General features: G+C 34.1%; 1 protein-coding gene across 8 annotated transcripts in view; it reads right to left on the reverse strand.

Moving 5' to 3' along the window:
• The window catches only part of LOC145252810 (uncharacterized), a 104,749-nt gene extending 81,382 nt beyond the window's left edge, over positions 1-23,367 (reverse strand). Inside the window, exons 1-3 of one of the 8 annotated variants that reach the window (XM_080112772.1) lie at positions 22,963-23,367; positions 6,488-6,569; positions 4,261-4,308 (exon numbers count right to left, since the gene is read on the reverse strand). In XM_080112772.1, coding sequence (XP_079968898.1) covers positions 4,261-4,308; positions 6,488-6,497 — 58 coding nt within the window. In that variant the 5' untranslated portion in view covers positions 6,498-6,569; positions 22,963-23,367. The other 7 variants (XM_080112775.1, XM_080112769.1, XM_080112776.1 and 4 more) reach the window with 7 other exon arrangements.
• Between the last annotated feature and the right edge of the window lie 945 nt (positions 23,368-24,312).

Consider the following 24,312-nt stretch of genomic DNA (forward strand, 5'->3'; position numbering starts at 1 on the left):
TGATAACTTATATGGAACGGCTCATCGAGAACTTATTTACTTTAGACTTGAACACAATCATATTGTAGTCAGCCGGAAAGCAGGAAAACGGAAGACAATTCCACAGGCGTGCAGTTCTAAGAAAGAAGCTTTGTTCATGGAATCTAAGTTTAGGTTTAGGCACAGATAAAGAGTGGGGGGAATTATTGATAGTGTTTTCAGCTAGACGAGTGTTTCTTGTGAAAGTTTGGCGAGGGGGACCATAGATTGAAGCTCAGTCGAACACTTTCCATGAAAATAACGATACATCAGAGACAAACTCGCAACATCTCTTCTGTGAGAAAGAGGTTGCAAGGAGGAGAAAAGGACATCTCCTATGAGGCTACGAAGTCTATTTTGAACTCTATTAAGGCAGGCCAAGTCCTTTCTAGCAGCTCCTGCCCAGATGTGGCAACAGTACTCCATCCTTGGACGTACCTGGCTCTTATATAGATAGAGAATAGCATCAGCAGGGAGATATTTACTGGATCGATACAAAGATCCCACCATTTTTCCAGCGGCCTTGGCAACAGATTTGATGTACGTGTTCCGTTTCAGATCAGGAGTAATGGTCAAGCCTAGAAGCTTGTCAAAACTTGAGGCCTCCTGAAGACAGGAGCCATTCATTTCAATTGATGACAAATGTGGATTAGAATGTTGATGATGTAAAGAGAGAAGCTTGGTTTTAGATGCATTAAAAGTAACCAGCCACTCCTTTCCCCATTGTACTACGTGCTAAAGATCAGAGGAGAGAGAATTGGAGAGAACTTGGTCGTTTACTGTCTTAGATGTGCTACCATAAATGGTAGTGTCGTCAGCATAAATGTCTACAAATGATGCAAGGATGTGATTTGGAAGATCATTAATGTAGATCAGGAAAAGAGTTGGGCCCAGGATGGACCCCTGAGGGACACCGGCATTAATACTGTGAGCTTCTGATTTTTGCCCCTCAGTCGGTCCTTGTTGATGGAACCCCACGCCATGTGCACGATCTTCGTCCAGCTAGTGAAGTACATCCCACAACTACAGAGAGCGATGAATCATCAGATGATGAGCTGCTGATGAGTGAGGTCACTGAGCAAGAGAGTGGTAGTTGTAGTTCGTCTGATCAGGCAGGATCAAAACCAGAACCAGAACCACACCCAGAACCAGAACCAGAACCTGAATACGAGATTGTAAATACCACCTTTTGCAGAAGCCAACGAACTAAGAGGCCACCCCTGGAGTGCACTCTATGTGATCATCAGATCAGGAGGGAGTGTAGTACTTACCAACAAAACAAACGCCCACGTGTTTGTGCCTTGTGTAGGCATGCGCAACAACAAAACTTGGGTTTTTATAAGCGGAAGTCTTGAGGTTGTCAGGAATCTCCGGGCACATGCGCAAGAGGAGGGATTGAGAGAGTGGTATAAAAGGCAGGTCGAGTGAGAAGGTTGTGGTTGTTATCATTGGACATTACAGTGACGCGTGCATTAGCAGTTGATTAAGAAGTTGTTTTTTTTTTTGTGTCAAGTCGCGCATCTTGGTGAAGGTGAAGGTCATATAAGTCGTGTACCTCGGTGAAGGTGAAGGTCATAGGTTTTGTGAATACATCAGCGATATTTTGTTCTGATGATATGTAATTCAAAATAATGGATTCCTTTTTCACCTCGTTTTTTTATGAAATGGTATTTTATGTATATATCTTTGGTTGATTATCGTTTTCTGTGCTAAGACTATACTGGCTTGATCATCGCAATTAATTACTATGGGGCTTTTAGTCAATTCTGGCTCTAAAATAGTCTTTAGGACATTTTTCAGGTAGAATGCTTCCTGGGTCGTGTGTGTGATCGCGATAAATTCTGCTCCAAACGTGGAGAGAGATACAATTTTTTTTTTTTAAGTTTCCATGAAATAATAGGCCCATTTTCTGAGAGTCTGAAACAATATCCAGATATACTCTTGCGATCTTCGTCGTTTCCTCAGTCTGAATCCGAAAAACCTTCTAATTTTAGAGGATTTCTTGATTTTCTAAATACTAACTTCTGTTCTTTAGTTCCTTTAAATAACGCAGGACTTGTTTAGCCCTGTTTAAATCCTTCATTGTCGGTCGTGATAATTTTTGTGACAGTTTTGTTACTGTATAGCATATGTTAGGCTTGGTTGCAGTCATTAAATATATAAGACTACGTATAATTTTGCGGTATTCCTTGTCACTTATTATTTCAGTGTATATATTTTTATTAATATCATTTTCGACCGGTGTAGAGCGTTTCTTGCACTCTCCCATTCCAAATTTTAATAGTATTTTGTCAATGTATCTCGATTGAGTCATCGTAAGAAGTCCTTTGCTTTGAGTAAATTCTATCCCCAAAAACCCAGGATATTTTGCCAAGATCGGTCATTTTGGATCTTTTACTTAATTTGTTCTTAACATCGGTTAACATTATGTCACAATTTAATGCGATTAGAATATCATTGACCCACAAAACTCAAATCAGTAGTTTATCGTCTTTGTGTTTGGTCTACAGCGCATTGTCTAAATTATTGTTTAATAATATAATCATGAAATACTGTGTTCCAACACTGAGCACTTTGCTTTAGAACATATAATGACTTGTTAAGTCACCACACGCTATTTTTATTTTTTATAATAAGTCCCTCTCGAGGGGTAATATAAATTTCACAGTCTATTGGGGCATTCAAATAAGCATTTTTTATGTCCATTTGATGGATGTTTAGGTTATATTGTGATGCGATTTGCAGTAAAATTCTGATTGTCGTTAGGTTTGTGGTTGGTGAAAACGTAGAAAAATATTCTATACTGCAAATCTGAGAGTAGCCTTTAGCAACAAATCTAGCTTTGTACTGTTCTATGCCTGATGCTGTAGTCATTTTGTAAAGACCCATCTTGTAGAAATAACATGTTTATCTTTTGGGAGAGGCACTACCGTATAGGTATCATTTTCGGTTAAGGCATCTATTTCTTTTTGCATGGCAATTTTCCATTCATTACAATGTTCTGAATTAATTGCTTCGTTAAAGCTTTTTGGCGCATTTTCCATTGAATAGCAATAGTTGATTTGATAATGTTTTATATTGTCGATCACAAAGAAATCGGGTCGCCTTCTATTTCTTTTGGGATATCTTCCGACTTTATCATCATCATCATGGACACTCTTGTCTCTGTCATTTTTATTGTCTTCATTTGTTTTAATTATCTGAGGGAATATAATTTCATCTTCTTCATATGATGGGGTTTCGTCTGTAAAATTTAACGTATCTGTGAATTTTACACATCGGATTTTTTTATTTTATTTTTCTCTGGAAAAAATATTAAATTGACTGGACTGTTTTTATCGTATCCAAGAAATATATACCTCTGTTGGCTTTAATATTCAATTTACTCTTTTTATCTATATATGCGAAGCAAGTGGAACTAAATATATGCATTCTGCTTAAATTTGTTTTTTTTTTTACCACAGAAAAATTCATATGGAGTTTTAGATAGTGTTTTGTTAAAGCACCTGTTGCGTATATAGGCTGCCGCCATAAGTGCGTACGTTCAGAGGTTTTTAGGGAGTTTGGATTCAATGAGTAGGCATCTTGCCATTTCAAAAAGTGTCCGCCACGCACGTTCAGCAGTCCTGTTTTGGTGTGGCAATCTAGGAGCTGATGTTTCATGCCTGATATGATGGTTAATAAGTAAAAGTTCAAAGTCTTGGTGAATTCCGTACCGTTGTCAGAGCGAATACACTTGACTTCACCATAAGGAGCCATGTCGGCTAGATATTTTTTAGTTGCTAGCAGGGTATCAGATTTGTTCTTTAAAAAGTAAACCATTATTAAACCTGAATGGTCATCTACGAAATTCAACACATATCTATAAGTCACAATGCACTATTGATAGGATTTTTTTTTTTTTTTTTCTGGTATCTTGTTTTGATAGTTTGTCATTTTCCCTTGCGTACAGACATCGCAGTTGAAGGTTTTTGATGTTTGTATTTGCATTCCATCAACTACAGTCGGCAACTTTTTGATATCAGGAATATTGCAGTGTCCAAGAATTTTATGCCATGTCTGTAGATCATGGTAGATATTATTTTTGCATATATAATAAATCATTTTTTTGCATAAGAATTAATACTAACTTTTTCAGTTTTCATTCATTTTCTTTTCAACGTTACATTTTTTATGATACTTGTTTGAAAATCATTAAAAAAAAAAGAATTTACTTACAATTTGGTAAAGCATTTATTTTACCTTCATAAAAACTGACATTCGGATGCTGTGGAATCCAATAATTATTACCTGAAAAAAAAAAATATATAAGAGTTAATGATTCAAACACTGTTTAAGAAATTTTGAAATTAAATTTGTTTGGATTATACTGAATTCTTTTTGATAATCAAAATATTTATCCAATGCTTTAATTAGATATTAAGCAAATGATGATGATTGACAGCATTTAAAACAGATGATGATGATGGTGGTGGTGGTATTATTAGGCGAATATTTAATATAAAAGCGGGTTTGGCGCAGAAGTCAATCCTTGGACCTTTATTATTCCTGATATTCATAAATCACTAATGACCTTCCTGACAAAATTGTCTCCGGGATGGGTGTATTTGCTGATGATACCACACTCTATAACAGACTCAAGCAGAAAACAAATGAAGACAAAAACCTTAGAGGAAGACCCCCCTCCCCCACCCCAGTCTGTAATGGAATGGGGCCATAAATGGATGGTAACATTCAATACTACCGAGACTAAGCTTCTTTCTTTTAATAACCACAAGAAACTTTCTCAACCACCGTTTGCTATGGCTAATTATAAACTATTTGAATGTACTTTTGTTTAAATTCCTAGGCTTAACATTCACAGGCACATAAATTGGAACAAATAAACTAAGGACATTACCAAGGCTGATGTGAAGAAGGTGGGTTCTTTCTACTGTGCTAGAAGGTTAGTCACACCTGAAAGTATCTTGTACCTATACAAAGCCACTATTCGCCCATGCATGGAGTATTGTTGCGACATCTGGACTGGTGCATCTGCTACTAGTCTCTCGTTCTTAGACAGGGTTCAGAAACGAATCGCCAACCTGATCAGTCATACACTGAAATGTGGCATCCCTGTGCCTGTTTTACAAGCATTTTAACCGAATGTGCTCCAATAAACTCAAAGCACTTGTACCCTCACAATGTAAATACCCTTGACAAACGTGAAAAGCAGCAAAATCCCACCCTTAGACTTTCGAGATCCCTCGATGTCAGAAATCCTTTTACTCAAATAGCTTCTCCCTTCGAACTGATAAACTTTAGAATTCCTTCCCGGGTCCCTGCTTCCCCGACTCTACTGATATGCAGAAGTTCAAGTGTAATGTGAACAGACATCTCGCTGCCCAACTCCCTAAATAATATCCCTGTAAATTTGGTCCCAAATAGTAGCCCCTTACGTCAAAAGTCGCACTGTACCTTATTTGTGGTGATGGTGGTGATGATGATGATGATTCAGCATGTAAAACAGATGATGATGATGATGAATATTGTCATTATGTAAAATCGATGATTATTATTATTATTATTATTATGTAGTAGTAATTTTTTGTGCAAACCATCAAATACATGTGATAATGGTGTGAGATTCTATTTCACTCATAAATGGGAACTTGATAAACGCGGACATTCTGAGTTATGTGATCATGTAAATGAGAGCAACTAAGGGAACTAACTACACAGTGCCCAAAATTCACAAAATTCGGAATCTCCTTTGTTTTAATAGAGAAAATATGCCTTCTGTTATCGGTTGCATTTGCATAGTTTGAGAAAACAAACCATCCCAAATGCATAAATTTGATCACTCACATCAAAGAAAAGTCTTGCATCTGCACTTTTATAGAGTTGAATAGAGGAAATATAGATAACTAATGCATTTTTCTTGTAAGTTTTCAGAAGGAACAAGCACAGTAGTAAATGAGAATAGAATATATTTACTGCAAATTATTCTTACCATAAGCCATTTTTCTTGTAAGTTTTCAGACACACTAGTAAATGAGTATAGAATATATTTACTGCAAATTATTCTTACCATAAGCCATTTTTCTTGTAAGTTTTCAGACACACTAGTAAATGAGAATAGAATATATTTACAGCAAATTATTCTTACCATAAGCCATTTTTCTTGTAAGTTTTCAGACACACTAGTAAATGAGAATAGAATATATTTACAGCAAATTATTCTTACCATAAGCCATTTTTCTTGTAAGTTTTCAGACACACTAGTAAATGAGAATAGAATATATTTACTGCAAATTATTCTTACCATAAGCCATTTTTCTTGTAAGTTTTCAGAAGGAACAAGCACAGTAGTAAATGAGAATAGAATATATTTACAGCAAATTATTCTTACCATAAGCCATTTTTCTTGTAAGTTTTCAGACACACTAGTAAATGAGAATAGAATATATTTACAGCAAATTATTCTTACCATAAGCCATTTTTCTTGTAAGTTTTCAGACACACTAGTAAATGAGAATAGAATATATTTACAGCAAAACCAGATGAAAAACCTACAAAATAAATAGGACAGAATGAATGGTTTTTCATGCAAAATTTTCATATAAATGAATTGTACTTTGCAAAAAATAAAAATTATTTTATTAAATTATAAAAAAATACAGTATATTATCATTATATTTAATAAAAGAAATATATTATAAAAATATTATATTATCTTCTTGTAGATAATAAAGTAGACGCAATTTTTCTCCTCTGAACGAAACTGTCATAGGTTGACAACAACAGATGGCACATAGAAAATTAATATGTTTACGTCATTAGCCATTACATTATCTAGCTATAGAACACAATTATATACATTCGTAATATTAAAAATTACTTTTATTCCGTCACCCTCTCTATACTGAGTCCTTTTACGACACCATTCTACACTGAGTGCATTTATACTTTTTCTTACTTTCCTGCGTGTTAGCCATCATTAAGTGATTACAGATTTTCTACATAATTGCATATTCTACGACATACAAAAATAATGATTTCTCCCTTACATAAATCAGGCAAATCTGATTGGCTGAGAATTATAGTCTACAATTCCCCGATTCCATTATTCCAACAATAAATGAACACCTCTCAACTATAAACCATGCCACCATTTCTGTAGGTACACACTATTCTGAGAGAGAGAGAGAGAGAGAGAGAGAGAGAGAGAGAGAGAGAGAGAGAGAGAACTATAAATGGCTAAAATTAAATCATGCTATTAGTTCACATATTAATATGTGGTTAACAATTATTTTGTTTCATTTGGCTTTCTGGTCACGGATTCGATTTATAGGTTTGCTTGTTTGTTTATATACACAAACTATAACTGGATATTCGATTTTTAAGTTTTCACATTTTTTTGCATTATAACTGCTTCACAAACTATAAATGGCTAAAATTAATTCACGATATTATTTTACATGTTAAGATATGTTTAACAATTAATTTAAATTAACCTTTTATTTTATTAATAACGATACCTCAATAGTAGTTCTAGGGACGCATCCAATAATATTTCGTTTCATTTGACTTCTCAATATGTTTCCATGTTTGTTTATACACACAAACTATAAATGGATAATGTCATGAGATTTTAATTACACTTAAACACCCCTGAAAACAAAAATCATGTTTAAAATTCCGGCAAACAAGTACTTTACCACATTATCTAATAAATACAAAAACAAAAAAAGGGGGGGGGGATACAAGGATTTTTTCCAACTTCAACCAATCCTTAAAAATCATATTTACAATTTAGGCCAACAAGTACTTGAGCATATATGAAGAAATGTTTGTTTCAAAAAAGGGTTTCGGATGTGCCGAAAACGAAAATAACGTTTAAAATTCCAGCAAAAATTTTAAATACCATTAGTTTAAAAAAAGTAGATCACTTGCATATAACGTAAATTGAGCACCCACTTTATGCCCACCTTTTCTTGGGGAGGGGAGAACATACAATGAACACAATTTACCGTAAATTGAGCACCCAATTTAAAAAAATTTTTTATTAAGAATCAATTTGACATGCACAACCCCCCCCCAAACAAAAACAGTTGTTGCTCATTTTATGTTAAATTGTTTCATTGTACGTTGACCACCCCCTGAAAAAAAAAATGTAGCCATAAAGTGGGTGCTCATTTTGTTTTAAATTATTATAGAAAAGTGATCCCCCCCCCCCACTTTTTAGAAACTAACATTCATTAATATCTTGGAAACTACTCATATGTCTGATTTTTATACATTATTTTTGTTTTCAGCACCCCCAAAAATTTTTAAAAGTAGTAATTTTAAAGGCTTTCTCTCGGGTATAATCATTTTTCATATTTACCAAATAAGGAAATAATGCCAAATCAGGTTTTACAATGAGTAAATGTGCTTCATTTTATAATTTATACTTAAAAGCGCTGAACAATACAAATTGGGAAGGGATGGTCTTCTGTAAATATTCTTCCGCCTTACAATTGAAAATAGCATGAACATTGAATTTAACCTGAAAAAACGTATTACAAATAGCGCGGTACAAAAAATGCATAAACACCTAATTTTAAAGTAGATATTGATCTCAGATGTATATGATGGCAGAGCGCGAGACCATATGAAACCATATGCCAGCAAGACTTGGTGGTTATGAATTTTTTAACATAAGAAGGTTGGAGGTTGGCAAACGACAAAAACAACAGCAGTATTTTAAATTTTTACACGGTGGTGGTGGGAGGATGCCTGCTACCACCGGGCAATGCCGGTTCACGGGTCCTGCTAGTTATATATATATAAAGCATATTGAAATAGCATTTTAATTCATAATTATATATTTTATGAAAGAAATATATATCATTTTTTATTTTTTATCACATTTTCACCCCAAATAAAGCATGCTGAAAATAATAAAACATCCAAAAATTACAAAAAATCATCAAATAGAAAGTTATTTCTAGTTAAAAGTAATGTTTACAGAAAATTAGGTAAAATCGCATTGTTTTTAGACGTTATAAAGTAGGTAGTAGAAGGCTAAACGCAGGGGAAATAACTCTAAAAGAAATATTTTAATTTATTTTATTAAATATTTTCACCCCAAACAAGACCCAGTGCCACTTTGATGTTGGGGACTACTATCAGGGACATAAGTTGCAGGGATACTGTGTAGGAAGTTGAGCAGCAAGATGTTTTTTACATTATATTTAAACTTCTGCATGTCAGTACAGTTAGGGAAGCAGGATTCTGAAATGGAATTCCAAAGTCTAGCAGTTCTGGGGGAAGAAACTATTAGAGTATAAGGCTTTCTTACATCTAGGGATCTCTTCTGTGTAGGGGTTGTACTTTGCTGCTTGTCAGGTTTGTCATACATATTTACGTCAAGGATTTGTAGTTCGTTGGAGCATCCACCATTAAAAGACTTGTAAAATAGGCAGAGAGATGCAACATTTCAGTGATAGGACAGAGGTTGAAGATGACAGTTCAGGACCTATCAGGTTGGCGACTCTTTTTTTTTAGCCTTGTCCAGGAGCGAGAGACTAGTAGCAGATGCACCAGTCCAAATATGACAACAATACTCCATACATGAGCAAATTGTGGCCTTGTAGGATACTTTAAAGCATAAGTAACTTTCTAGCATGGTAGAGAGAGCCCACCTTCTTTGCAGCAGCCCTGGCAATGCTCTCGATATATCTGTTCCAACTCATGTTCTCTATTGGTGGTTGAGAAAGTTTCTGTAATTATTAAATGAAACTAGCTCAGTCTTGGCAGCATTGAATGTTACCATCCATTTTTGTTCCCATTTCACGACAGACTGGAGGTCTTCCTCTAGGGTTTCTCCATAACCTTGGATATGTGCTCATCATGGTTTCACCATAACTTGTTATAGAGCATGGTGCCGTCAGCAAATATGCCCATCTCAAAGATCAGGGAGGTCATTTATGAATATCATAAATAATAAAGGTCCAAAGATCGACCCTGAGATACACCTGCATTTATATCATATTGTTTGGACATACGATTGTCGAGGACAACCTGGATTCTTCTCTTATTTAAGAAGGATTTAATTATGTTAAGTATTCGTCAAGTAATACAATAGGATCTGATTTTCATGAGAAGACCATTGTGCCATACTCTGTTAAAAGCCTTAAATATATCTAGGGCTACTGTTCTCCCCACTCTTGTCTTATCCAGTGCATGGTATATACGTTCAAAGATTACAGTTAGGATATCTGAAGTAGAACGGGCTTGCCTAAATCCATATTGATGGTCGAACAGAAGTTTAGCAACTGTAAGGTGATGGACTAGAGCTTGATTAAAAGAATAAATAAAACCAATCAACTTTGAGTTATAAAAAAATGAAATATTTATTTTTACAAAAACAAAATCATTTAAATAATATTTACAGATAAAAACATTTTTGTTTGTACTGATATAACAAGACTTGGCGCTAATATTAAGTCTATAACATCTCAAGGTGCAAGGGAAACAACTCTTATTAAGTTAAAAATCATGCTTATGAATTGAACCAGATGAGTTTGAAAATATAAGACTTGGTGTTACGTTGTTGAATGTATATATAATTTATATAATATATACACACTGACAATTCTTTTGTCACTATTCTCAAAATCAACACAGACGAATTTCAAAGTATAAGTTTTATTTACAATTAAGCTTATAGTTCATTGAGTAAGAGAAAGAGAGAAACATTAGTTGGAAGGGGTTTGTTGATGTGGCTTACTGACAGAAGGATTGTCAAGATGTCAAATCACGCTTGCTGCTATCAATCTATTCTTTTCTGTTTTTTGTTGTTTATTTTTTTCTTACATAATCACAAATCGACATTCTGCATTGCTCAATTCATAACTTCTGATCTTGAAATGTAAACAGTTCTTTGTTTTCATTTAATTACAATTTTAGTAATTTTAATGGGACACAAAAATGTAGATCAATTATATTCGGAATGTGCACGTATACACACCTCTGCTTTCAAATATGCATCGCCACATCCCTATATCCAACATTTGGTCAATAAGAAATCATACAGAAATCTTTGTATTTACCCAAAATTTAATTCTTTAGTTGATGCTGTGAATGGTCTTTTTGAAATTTCTTTTGGCTGGAACAATGTCTAAAAAACATTGTTGAAGTTTGAACGAGTCATTAGCTCACAGGTTGACAACTGTTTATGAAAAACTGACTTGGCTGTGAGCGACGCTTCGTTTTATACAAAATTTTCTTATTATAGATTGTTCTTAATAGGTTGAAAAAAGAATACTTTTCTCTCAAAAGTCTCTCCAAGTTGTTCTTAAAAATAATTAAAAAGAACATTTACATATTTTTATTTAATTTTATTAATTATTTATTAATTATTATAACATATTATATTATTTATTATTATAAAATTAATAATTAATTATGTTATGAATTATCATATGTATATTATATTATTAATTACTATTTTATTATGTATGTTATTATTATAAAGTAAATATTTTAATATTTTATTCATTTTTATAAAGAAAAAGAAAATATAACAATTTTTATAAGTGATATGCTCTTTCATGATACAAGAACTGCAAGGTTGTGGAACCCTCTTCCTGCTCACTGTTTTCCTTCTGCTTTCAATCTTGGTCTTTTCAAGACTAAGGCATCTTCTGTCTTTGCAATGATCATCTTTTGTCCTTGTTTGCTCCTTACATCAAGTGGCATCATACCTTGTCTCAAGCGATTTATATTAAAAAAAATAGATGCCTTTCATTAGAGGCAACTGAAGTGCTCTGGATTCGAGGCAAACTTTATGTTCCAACATTAGAGGCAATTGAAGTGCTCTGGATTAGAGGCAAACTTTAGCTTCCAACATTAGAGGCAACTGAAGTGCTCTGGATTAGAGGCAACTTTAGATTCCAATATTAAAATCAACTGAAACCTCTTTACAAAATGTTCGTATTGACAAAAAATGAATAAAAGAACTTAATTTACATTTTTGTTATTTTTTCGTGATAAATGATTCAGACGGATGCCTAACCTTAAAATTTTGAGGCACATTTTAGCTGGGACACTTGTAAACAACCCCATCCACCTTCCTCCTGCATCGAATCTTTCGGTACTCATGAAGTTCTTGTCTCCCTGTTTATAATCTCATTTTTTCTTGCTCACATGCCCCCATTCTGAATTTGTGTACATGGGCTGGCATCAGTGGATTTTTTTTTAAAACTATTTCATATTGATATACATGACTGCACAGAAAAAAATAGTTTAATTAAAACAAATTATTTCCTATTTCTAATTATTTAATCAAGTAAACCTTCCATTTTTTACTTGATTACGAAATTTAAAAATTAATTCTAACAAATTTGAAGGTTCTTATGGATCTTTGCATGAAATTTTGCTTGATTAAATAATTCAAAATAAGAAAAACGATGGTATTCATGTTTTTATGTTACTGTGCTGAAATAACCTTATTATTTAGAAAGCTGTTCTTAACATAGGGAGGGTGTTTTGTAACTATTCTGTACTTTCACCTAACAATTTGATAAACAAAAATATTGTAAAAATTGAATTTAACTTGGAAATACTTTTAATAACGTAGTGCGGTAACATAAATGCACAAACACCAAAATAATTTTTGTTTTCATTTATGTTGTGACAAGCATGCACAAAAGCGCTCCAGAATTGTTTGCCTTGGTCTGGTTTACCTACGCCGAAAATGAGTTTGTCCAAGGGCTATAAAAAACCAATACTAGAGTCATTCAGCGAGTAACTGCCAAAGTTGGTCTGGTAACGTGTTATGTTCAGTAATTTCAGTCGAGGTCATGTCATTCCGTGTCAAATCGTCAGAGGTGTTCAGGTTCAAATCGGCGGAATTGTTCATGATTGTGTCGTGTTGAATTGTCAAAAGTGTTCAGTTTCGAATCGACAGGGTTGTTCGGGACTATGTTTTGTCAAATCCTTGGAGTTTTTCGTCGTGTCGATTCATTAGAGGTGTTCAAGTCTAAATCAACAAAGTTTTGTGTTGTGTTGAATCGACAGAAGTGTTCAGGTTCGAGTTGATCAGGATTGTGTCGGGTCGTGTAGCCGAAATTGTGTGATAGTTTTTTTATTTTTTTTTATTTTACACAGGGGTCATGACTTATCAAAGCTCTGGGACCACTCGAGGATAAGGGTTATTGAGTGTACAGTAATCAATGGTACATTATTGCTGTAGTTGTTATTAATTATTTGGCAGATTGGATTACTTAAGGGGGGACGGTTCATCAAGAATTTGTTTATGTTGGACTTGAAGACAATCAAGTCGTAGTCAGCTGGAAAATAGGCAAACGGAAGAGAGTTCCACAAGCATACAGTTCTAAGAAAGAAACTTTGTTCATGGAATCTACGTTTTGATTTAGGCACAGTTAAATCAAAACGTAGATTCCACGAACAATGGTTCTTTCTTAGAACTGCACGCCTGTGGCACTATCTTCCATCGTTAAAAAACTACTGTGCAATTAATTTGAAATAAGTTTTTAAAAAAAACAAGAAAACAAAACAAAAAACATTGTTTATAACCGTTTTGTTAAAAAAAATGTTCACTGATGCAGACTCATGCATAAGGGTATTATAAACAGGGAGACAAAAAGTTCATGAGTACTAATCTTCCTCTTCACTCATATTGTAAAACTCTTCCTTCGCCCTAAACCTAACCCTAAACCTAACCCTAAACCTAACCCTAAAATTCTTTATATTGTTATTCTTTTTACAACTGATTCTTAAGTTCATGTCTATTCTTGTAGAAATGGATGATACATAATTGTTTTGTGACAAGAAACTCAAACAAGTTTGAACAAGTTTATAAAACAGGACATACAGGTAAATTAGTATTTATTCATTTTTCTTTTATCTTGTTGCGATGTTTAAGTTTGTACAAAAATCTATATATATAAAAGCGAAAATGTATGTATGTATGTTCGCTTTTTGTGTATGTACGTGAAAGGCTTTTTTTCCGAGAAGCGATCGCTTGGATCACTCCTTCTGTAAACTTTTTATATCACGTCTAAATGATAATATCTAAGAGTTACGAACAGTTATGTCGCATGTGTATTTAATTTGCCCGACTTTTACCAGCTTGTCACTTTGAAAAGCGAATGATGTAGCTTGCAGCACAAAACTAGGTCAGACACCACGCCACTTCCTTTTTTTATACGAACACTTAAAAAGGACTTCTGAACTCATTATAAAGAGAATTATATTTATTTTGTTTGTTTTGCATGTAAATCTTCTTCTTTTTATTTTTATTTATTTGTGGAGGAAGTTAGTTCCTAAAAGGCCTGACGACCCCCACAAGTTGGTGACCCGACTTAGAACATTGCATGCACAACGGAATCTCCTTACAAGCTACACGCGGTTTCCTAAACTACTTGCTATATCATGCGTGCGGTAACACTCAAAGGAAGTAAAAAGACGACGCGAATCTCAAGGGATGATACAAGCCGTCAAACGAAGCGTGGATCTCAATACAATATAGCAACAAATTAGCGAGTTATGCCGATAGTCGCTATAAAATCGAAAATTAAACAAATCATGACTCAGCGTCAAAACAGCACTTTTGCTCATCAGGCACCCACCAACAACGAGTTGGTGATAAATAACGTGTAATGAACACACACGGCTACAATTCAGCCGATCCAAACGTGAACACGAGCGTGTAAAACCCCTCGGAAAATGATCTACCACAATCTCGAACTTCACTCGGCAGTTTAACAGACCTCAGAAACACAGACCCTAGCAAAAGCAACATTTTTTTTTCGATCACGATTTCAAGCTTCGCGTACTCGAAACAAGTCAACCGACAGTTTAAAGGCTTTAAAATCACTTTCAAACGAAAAACAGAAAAATGGAACTTCCACGTGCTGAAACATTAACGCTAAATATACCAGCTTTTAATCCCACCAATATAAAGACATGGTTTATCCAGATCCAGGCCCTTTTCGACGCAAAACGTATTACGTCTCAGCAAACCAAGTATTGTTATTTGGTTGAAAAACTCCCGGCAGACGTCGTCGAAGAGGTGACTGATTTATTGGAGAACGTGCCAGAAAATAATCCATACGATAAACTTTAGGAGGCCATTTTTAGACAGACTGGCTTATCAAACGAGACAATGTTACGCAATCTCTTCACCCAAGTAGAATTGGGAGATCGCACACCGTCACAACTTTTACGATACATGCGATCATTGGTAGAGGACAACAAAAGGTCCGAAAATATAATGAGAACTTTGTGGCTCGATAAACTCCCAGACACAACAGTACAAATTCTGGCACCCACAACGGAAAAGACAAGCACTGAAAAGCTCGCCGATATGGCAGACCGAACTCATGAAAATCTGAGGAACTGCAAAGTAAACTCAGCACAAACACAGCAACAATAAACAGACGTTATGAGAGATTCGCACACTGGAACCTGGCACATATGAATTTTAGCGGCTTATCGTTTCCCTTGGTGCTTTTCAACTTCGCACTTTCATAAAAAATAGCGACACTGGTCTCTCAAAATTGCCGATTTTTTGTGATTAATCACTCCAAGATCGAAGATTAAACAACGTGATTTTCTGCGAAGCAAACGCTGAATGACAGCCAATTAGTGCCAAAAAAAAAAATACATGGGCCTCCTAACACGTCGAACAAACTGGCAACTGACAATTCTACCTACATTGCGAGCAGTCATTCAACATTTTCAGAACAAACTCATCATTACTTGCACCTCGGATTCATAAACAATCCTGATACGCTTTCACGCATGCATAAGCACGACTACATCGCATTTCTCCTACAATGCCGATAAACTACACGCATGCTTACACAATACCATTCAAGCCATCCATATCGCCGATCTCTAACAGATCGCAGCTGAACCAAGGAACAACGACGAATTATTACCAACGTCTCACAACATGAATCGCGAGTTCTTGACTTCATACAAGTCGTAAAAAGTCAAGCTCTGCAAACATCACTTTTCAAACCTCCTCCGACTAAATTCAACAAACCTGAACTCATGGATTTTCGCCACACGCACAAAATCCACGTGCTTCAATTACAACCAACATTCAACTCACACCAGTTGGACTTAACTGCGACGCACACATGGAAAAACTCAACTGGACTATACGGAAGAAGTCACCAGTTCAAAAACGAGTTAGCTGATCTACGCAGACTAAAAACTCAACAACTGGCCGTTCGATGATGCATTCAACACACTGGGGACCCAATCAACTCGAACGACGCACACCAACACAAGTACAGACCCACTTGTACATGGCACTGCAGACATATTGCGAAACTGACTTCAATCATAGTGTACTACCAATTTTGACTATAATCTCCACAAACACAGGCCATACAATCAACAATGGCCGAAACATTTCAAGGAATACATTACATAAATAAAGTAAATTTCACAGTGTATAAGGATGTGCCAGTTGACACAGTTAAGATTCGGATCAAAAATTGTTATAAAAATAAATACAATTTAGGCGCGCAGTATGATTATGATTATGTTGGCGTGTGAAAAATAAAAAATAACTCCCACGCAAATTCCGGCGTGGCCTTATATATTAAATCGACTCAAAACGAGCGGACGTAGTACAGAGCACCCCATGTGATGTTTCATCCAATGGAATTTCTCCAAGGACATTTTTCTAAACTTTTCTTCGTAAGCTCGCTGGGAGCCGGTCCAAATAGTATTTAAGCACACACAAACATCGAATCTCTCTCTCAACTGCATTCTCATTCGGACGTTCCACGCGCGTTTCTATCACTCTTCCATTTTCACCGCTCCACACGCTTCATACAATTTCACAGGCGAACATTACCTATTGCCTCTCTTACCATGTTTTAACATATGAACAGTTCAACAACAAAAAAAAGACATTCTCCTTTTTTTATACGAACACTTAAAAAGGACTTCTAAACTCATTATAAAGAGAATTATATTTTATTTGTTAATGGTTGGTTTCTGTGAATAAACCTCCGTTTGTTTTGCATGTAAATCTTCTTTTTATTTTTATTTATTTGTGGGGGAAGTTAGTTCCTAAAAAGGCCTGACGACCCCCACAAGGATTATTGGATATTGGAGATATTCATAATCGTACCCCCATTTCCAAAAGAGGGGATAAATAATATATGAGAAATATTTGGAATCAAGTCTCCCCTTGCTGTTATTTCAGATCATTTGAAACCATAGCATCAAGTTGTAGTATCCTAGGCACCGCCAAAAATGGCCGCAAAATCAAGTTGTTGTTGTTTTTTAAAACTAAATTACATTTATTAAAATCCATTATTTCTGAGTAACTTTTTTTTTCCAGAAAGATAAAACCCTGAATTTTATCATATAGAAAACAGAATAATGTAAAACTTTTTCTACTATTTTTAATTCAATTTTAAATGTTAAATTTTCCCAAAAAGTTAACAATTGTTATTTTTTGTCTTGCACAGAAAACGTACTTAAATATTTAAAAAAAAGGGTTTTTGAAATAATTTATTTATTCATTTATTGTCTAACTAAGATTTAGGATGATTTTCTAAGAGAATATGCAAAAATATTATAATATAAGTACCTGAATTTCAAATAATTCCACTTATTCATATATGTAACCAGATATTTCGCGTCGCCGAAGAGTTCAGATCGACTCTGTTTACGTTTTCTTTCGATGAGACGAAAACTATGGAAGACTAAACAGGCCAAAAAAACTTATTTTTCAGTGACGAAAATTTCAATGTATTATTAAGCTGAGGCTGGCCAGTACCAGATGGGTGACCATTTGTATGAGTTTGGTTTTTAATGTGTATGTGTGTGGGGGCCAGGCTCCCCAAAATGGGGGGAGGGGGCAATTTTAAGCAGAATAAAAAAAAATTATTTCAGCGCGTTTGGTCCACCGTAGTCGAAAGGCGGCAAACGTTTTCAAACGAGATCGAAAAAAATGATGCTATTTTTAACACAAAGGGCACAATATTTATCGAATTTTTTTTTTTGGTATCGATTATTCAAAGCATGCTCTGTTTAATAATGGTCATGCATTATTCGGCTCGCTAAAAAAAAATTGTTAATTTATTTATCAAAAATTTTAAAATGGCTTTTTTCGTATAAATATAAAAAAATTTTTTTTTTTGTTTTGCTTAACTTAAATTAATTATTTTACTTAACATATTCACCGAATTTCACACTTCAAAACTCAAAAGCGGGATAATTAAACACAATCGAAGTTCTGATATTCAGACGTCAAAATAAGGTATGCAAACAATTTTTTTTTTTTTTTTTTTTTTAATCTATAATTCTGTCCCTTACAACAACACAATATGTTTTGTTCAGTTTCAGATGATTATTTTAAGCATATTTGTTCCCACTTCAAAACAAGGGGGGGTTTTGTAAGCAAAAAAAAATATATATATAAATATCGTTTATGAAAAATAAGTACACTGTTATAAAGTTCATTCTTCTCCTAATAATCGCTGAAAATTTCGTATTGATCGGATAATTACCTGATTTTTGGTAGATTTTTAAAAAGACGGTCCGTCAAAAAGTACTGACCTGCCCCCCCAGTTTTGGCGGTGCCTATAGTATCCCCTCTATTAAGGCCAGAAGAAATATCATATATTTTGTAATGAAAAAAACAAAAACAAAAAAAAAAAAAACACCTTTATAAAGTTCGTTCTCCAACTTCTTCAGTGGATCAATTACGATAGTGCTCACTCCCTAAACATGCGTGTTTTTCATTTTTTTTTTTTTAAGTCTTTTTACGATTAGATACACAAATTACAGACTTAAGTATCATATTAGCAGAAAAATTTTGAAAAAAAAAAAAAAAAACTTTTAAGAGGGGTTCACGTTATAACACGTTCTAATCACGTGACACGTCGGTAAAGAAATGGACAGTAAGTCAGGTAGCAATGAAGTAGAACGTTATAAGGAGAAAGTGACCCCCCCCCTTTCTTAAAAGTCATTAAATTTATTTCTTTTTCAATTTTTTTTTTTTTTTTTTTTTTTGCTATTATGATACTTAAGTCTAATTTATCATAATAGTCGGGGAAAAAAGTTAAATAAAATGGTGGTGTGTGTTGTGTGCACTCTCGTACAGGTCCGCCAAGAGAGACTCTGTCAAAACAAACCTTATAATCCACCTCTAGGTATATCAGAATTTTTGTAGGAATTTTTGACATCCCTAACACGAAACTGTAAATAAAATATAAAAAAACTCGTAATTTCTCCTTTAAAAGTGGGTTGTTTAGTTTCTTTATGGATTATACTTGCAAAATAAACTATTAAAGTTGTATAAAAAGTAATAGAAATATTTTTTTAAAAATAGTAATGAAATTAATTGAATGTTACGAGTTCAGTATTTTTCAATTTTTAAACTTTAAAAATCTATCAATTTTTCTATTGATTCAATTTTTACGATATTTTCAGGGTCAATGTGAAATTTTATGCTCTTTCCAATAAACCGAATATAATATTTTAGACAAACGTTTTTTTTTTATTCACGCCCCCCCCCATTTTCAAATGTCTATTAAAAGGTAAATACTTAATCTATGTACCAAAGTTTTATATATCACAAATTGAAGATAAAATATCAATAAATAATATATTCAAATTTAAAAACAAAAAAGTAGTGTTTTTTTTTAGAAATTTACCTGTAAAGTCCGAAGTTTAAAACCTTTAAAAAAAAAAAAAAAAAAAAAAAACCCACGTTGTTTGTTTTGTGTTCTTTTGTTTTTTGTTTTTTAATGAAACCTTGGTCCTTGCTCCTTTAATTGAAAAAAAAAAAAATTAGGGCTTGAATGACATTTTTCGAGGAGTTATAAGCTTCGAAAGATGGCGGGTGGAATTATTCAATAGTTTTCACGAAATTTCTAACACTGCTAACCCACCTCCATTTTGTCCGTCGCTTTGGGTTACTTTTTCAAAATTTTTTTGTGAATAATTTCTAATTTCGACATGACACGTAAGTACGTAATGTTTTCATCTGAAATGCGTTGGTGTTGAAGATCACTAATGTGAACAAGCACCATTAAAAAAAAAAAAATTAATATAAATGATAAAAATAAAAAGTCCGCCAAAAGTTATGCGACCTAAAATAATTGGGGGAAAAGGACCGGAAGACAGTGGGCGTTTCACACGACAGACCAGCGAATAGGTAGGGAGGGTCCCCTTACTAACCCGCCCCCATAGGGATTTTGTTCATTTGTTTTCTTTTTCTTTCTTTTTGGGTGTATTCTAGTTTGCCCCCTCCCCATCATCTCGACCCCATTATAAAAAAAAAAAAAAAAAAAAAAAATAGCCTTAGGTTGTAAATATATTTTTCTCTTTTAGTTGCTTGTAAATAATGTTATATGTTTTTTTTTTTTTGCTTTTTTTCCTCACAGCGTGAATGTCGCCTGCCATCCCGTAAGCTGGGGAACTGTTATTTTAAGTAGGTCCTGGTAAGAATGTTAGGCAGAACAACAGTGGCAGTGCGTGATAGAAACTCTAGTGTAGGTTTTATATAATAAAGTACTTGCTATCTGACGCAAGTCTAGCTAAGGACAAGAAAAGACCCCTTTTTTCCCCACTTCTCCTTACTGGCCTTAGTGCCTAAGCTTTTTCGTACCCCAAATGAGGCCTTGGCAGTAGATAATGCCAAGGCCGGGGACGAAAGGCTAAATAACACCTAAAATAATTGGGGATTTTTTATTACCAACACCGGTTTGGAATTTCCAACTTGTAGATATGGCCACCATTGAAGAAAATGGAATTAGATTACTTTCTATTTTACCGAAATTATGGATTTCAGTTTGTATCGGCTATAAAGTCAAATTACCCTTCCCTCTATCGTCGATGCAGAAAAGGAAATAATAGTGCTTTTATAGCTCAATCCCTGTTAACAACCGAAAGGCGACCGTAGAAAATGAAACGAAAACAAATTCATTCAGTTGCACGAAAAGTTAGATAAAGGTATCATGTTGAAATTAAACATTTGGCTCAGTTAATAAGTTAATGACTAAATGATAACTAAATTTAATTTTTTTTAAATCCTAAAAATATATGACTCGGTCGAAAAGGAAGGATATTTTACTTTTTTTTTTCGATTACACTACTGCTTGAAATTCAAAAACTTTTAGTAACGCCCTTCCCTTAGCTAAATTCCGTTTAGCCCCCCCCCCCCAAAAAAAAACAAAACAATTAGTTTCACATTTATAAATTTAACATAAAATGACCCCCCATTTTAGGGCCATTATAGAGTCTTAAGGCAGTTAATTAATTGGTGATTATTTAGAATTAAACGGTGCTTATTCAAATTGGCACTAATGGCGGCAATTGAAAAAAAAAAAAAAAAAAAAGTTTGTAATGATCAAGAAGGCCACCGAAGATGTCATATTCCAAAAATCACGTAAATCGAACAAAGTGTTATTTTAAAATAAAAGTCAAATTTACGATTTTTAGCGATTACTATTAAACTGTATTAAACATAAAGCTGATTTTTTTTTACCTTGATTTGCGTTGTCTCTCCCTTATTTATTTCATCAGTTAATCATAGCCGACGAAAACACTACGACTCGTTTAGTTGTAAAATTTTATTTTTTTAATAAAAAAAAAAGTACTTGATCAATTTACGCTATTTTTGGAATATGACATCTCCGTTCTGTAACAGGTACGTATTAACACAGACTTTCCAGTATTTTCTTTACTTTTAATTGTCGCCATAAGTGTCAATCTGAATAAGCACCGTATAAGTAAAGGATGTTAGGGGACTTTTCTAAATAATGATATACCGTGTGAGCACTTGTACAGTTTAATCAAGGCATTAAAAAATGAAAATATCGAAAAAAAAAAATGATTATATTGTACGTATATGTTTTGGACTGAAGATTTCCGAAAAAAATTTTTTTCACTTAATTTGATTGAGTAGTTTTTTTTAATTTTTACAGCGGAAAAACACGTTTTTATGAGAACACGTGAAGTCAGTTATCTTGGAATTTTTTGAACCCGCCACGAGGAGATAACTCCAGTTAAAGCGCTAACACCCCTCCCCATCTTTAATACTAGCTTTTCTTCTTAAAAAATCGAACCTTTTGCTCGGTATCATAACAAATAGTTTTATCGCAGTAAAAAAGAAACTACTTGATGAAATTATATAACCTTTTTTGGGTTTGTATTAGTGTACACATAGATTCGAAAAAGTTGTCAAAAAACAAATATATAACAAATAAATCTTATCAAAAGCAAGATAAGTTACTTTTCTAACAGTATTTTGTCCAGTTTTATATTTATAGCACCTTTTTTCAAACTTACCGTGTTAAAGAGAGAGTCGGTGCCATTTTTAATGTTCCAATACATCGGTAAACACAGTATGTTTTTCGAGCTGAATAAACATGTTACATTAAATAAAAACACTGAAAACATATCCAGTTAGGTAGAAAAGTAACTTATCTTGCCTTTAATAACATTTATTTGTTATATATTTGTTTTTGACAACTTTTTCGAATCTATGTGTACAGTAATACAAATCCCCCTTTTTTTTCTCTCGATATTTTCATTTTTTAATGTCTTGATTAAACTGTACGAAGTACAGTTTAATCAAGACATTAAAAATGCTTATGTACAGTGTAACCCGGATATAAGAGCCCCTATTATACGTGTAACCCGGATATAAAAGAGCTGTAGGGCCCCGGAGAAGAAGTCTCTTATATCCGGGTTACAATACAAAACGTTTGTAAATTAATATCTCCACAACTACACAATATTGTAATAATTAAATTTAACTTTTAAAATCCTATTTAATTAAATAATTATTGAATAGAAATCTCGAAATTATTTGCATAATCTAAGAAAGCAAAAAAGAAAAAGTGAAATAAAGATGAAAGTCAAACGACTCCCGGACAACGCCGAGTAAGTAGATTAAAATATCGAAATTACCTGCAAAACTCTGGCGGGTTGATTTGTTGGGTTTGGGTGAAGAAAAATAGTGAGTGCTTTGAAACAAATCAATTCCGGGTTGAATCGCGTCAAAATTCGCTCCTTTTCCGGGGGAAGGATCTTTGTGTAAGTTTACCCCTCGTGGGGATGCTCAGCAAAATATGGACACCTTTTGTCTAGGAAACGAAGGAAAAACATTCAAGATCGACGTTGAAACGAAATAGAAAACGGAAACGGATACTTTTTCTTTTTCTACGAATAAAAACAAAAAATAGTTTCACTTTTAAAACTGAAACCAGACGAGATATTAAAACGAAAAATAAAGAAATGACGAAACGAAGGAAATAATTTCTTAGAAATGAACAGTTCATTAATTAGGACTAGTGTATTCGGAATACACTGTATTCCATGTAATCAGCTGGAAAAAAAATGACGTGGTCTCCTTTAACCCTAACGCTGCATTTAATTGTGGTACAAATATGAATGAGACAGTAAAAAATATAAATATAGAATAAACGTTACTATACTCTATCGTTATTTTCATTGACTGAACTCCAATCTATAGCCCCCCCCTTGCCAAACTTTCACAAAAACACTTGACTAACTACAAACGATTTCCCCCACTCTATATCTGTGCCTAAATCAAAACGCAGACTCCATAAAAAAAAAGCTTATTTCCCAGAACTGCCCGCCTGCTTCCCGGTTGCATACAACATGGTAGCCCTCAAATCCAATGTAAACAAATTCTTGTTGAATCGTTCCCATAAATAATCAAATTCTACCCAATTTACACCATTAATGATTACTACACTATCACCTTATATTCATTAACCCGTATCCTCGAGTGGTCTTTGGGCCTTGATAAGTGGTAACTCCAAAGTAAAAAAAAAAAGCTGTAGAAAGGTGGTCGGTGTCCAAATAAAAAAACTGACCTCAGAAAGTTTGTTTGCAGGTATCTTTAGGCGAAGATAGTTGATGATTTGTTGTCGAGTTGACAGGAACAGGACAGAGAGAAACGACATGTTTTAAGTTTTTTTTTTTTTTTTTACAAGGTGGTCACCACTTATCAAGGCCCCGAAGCCACTTGGGGATAAGATTTATTGCGTGTACAGTACGTTAATGTTGAGATTTTGATAAAGTGTCTACTTAAGGGGACAGTTCATCAGGATTTGTTTATGTTGGACTTGAAGATATCCGAGTTGTAGTCAGATGGGAAACAGGCACACGGAACAGAGTTCCACAGGCATGCACTTCTAAGAAAGAAGCTTTGTTCATGGAATCTGTGTTTTGGTTTTGGCACAGATAAAGAGTGGGGAAAATTTTTTACAGTGGTTTCAGCTAGACGGGTGT

This window comes from Euprymna scolopes, chromosome 29, assembly GCF_053919585.1.
Source record: "Euprymna scolopes isolate OS-2025 chromosome 29, ASM5391958v1, whole genome shotgun sequence".
Taxonomy (NCBI): Eukaryota; Metazoa; Mollusca; class Cephalopoda; order Sepiida; family Sepiolidae; genus Euprymna; species Euprymna scolopes.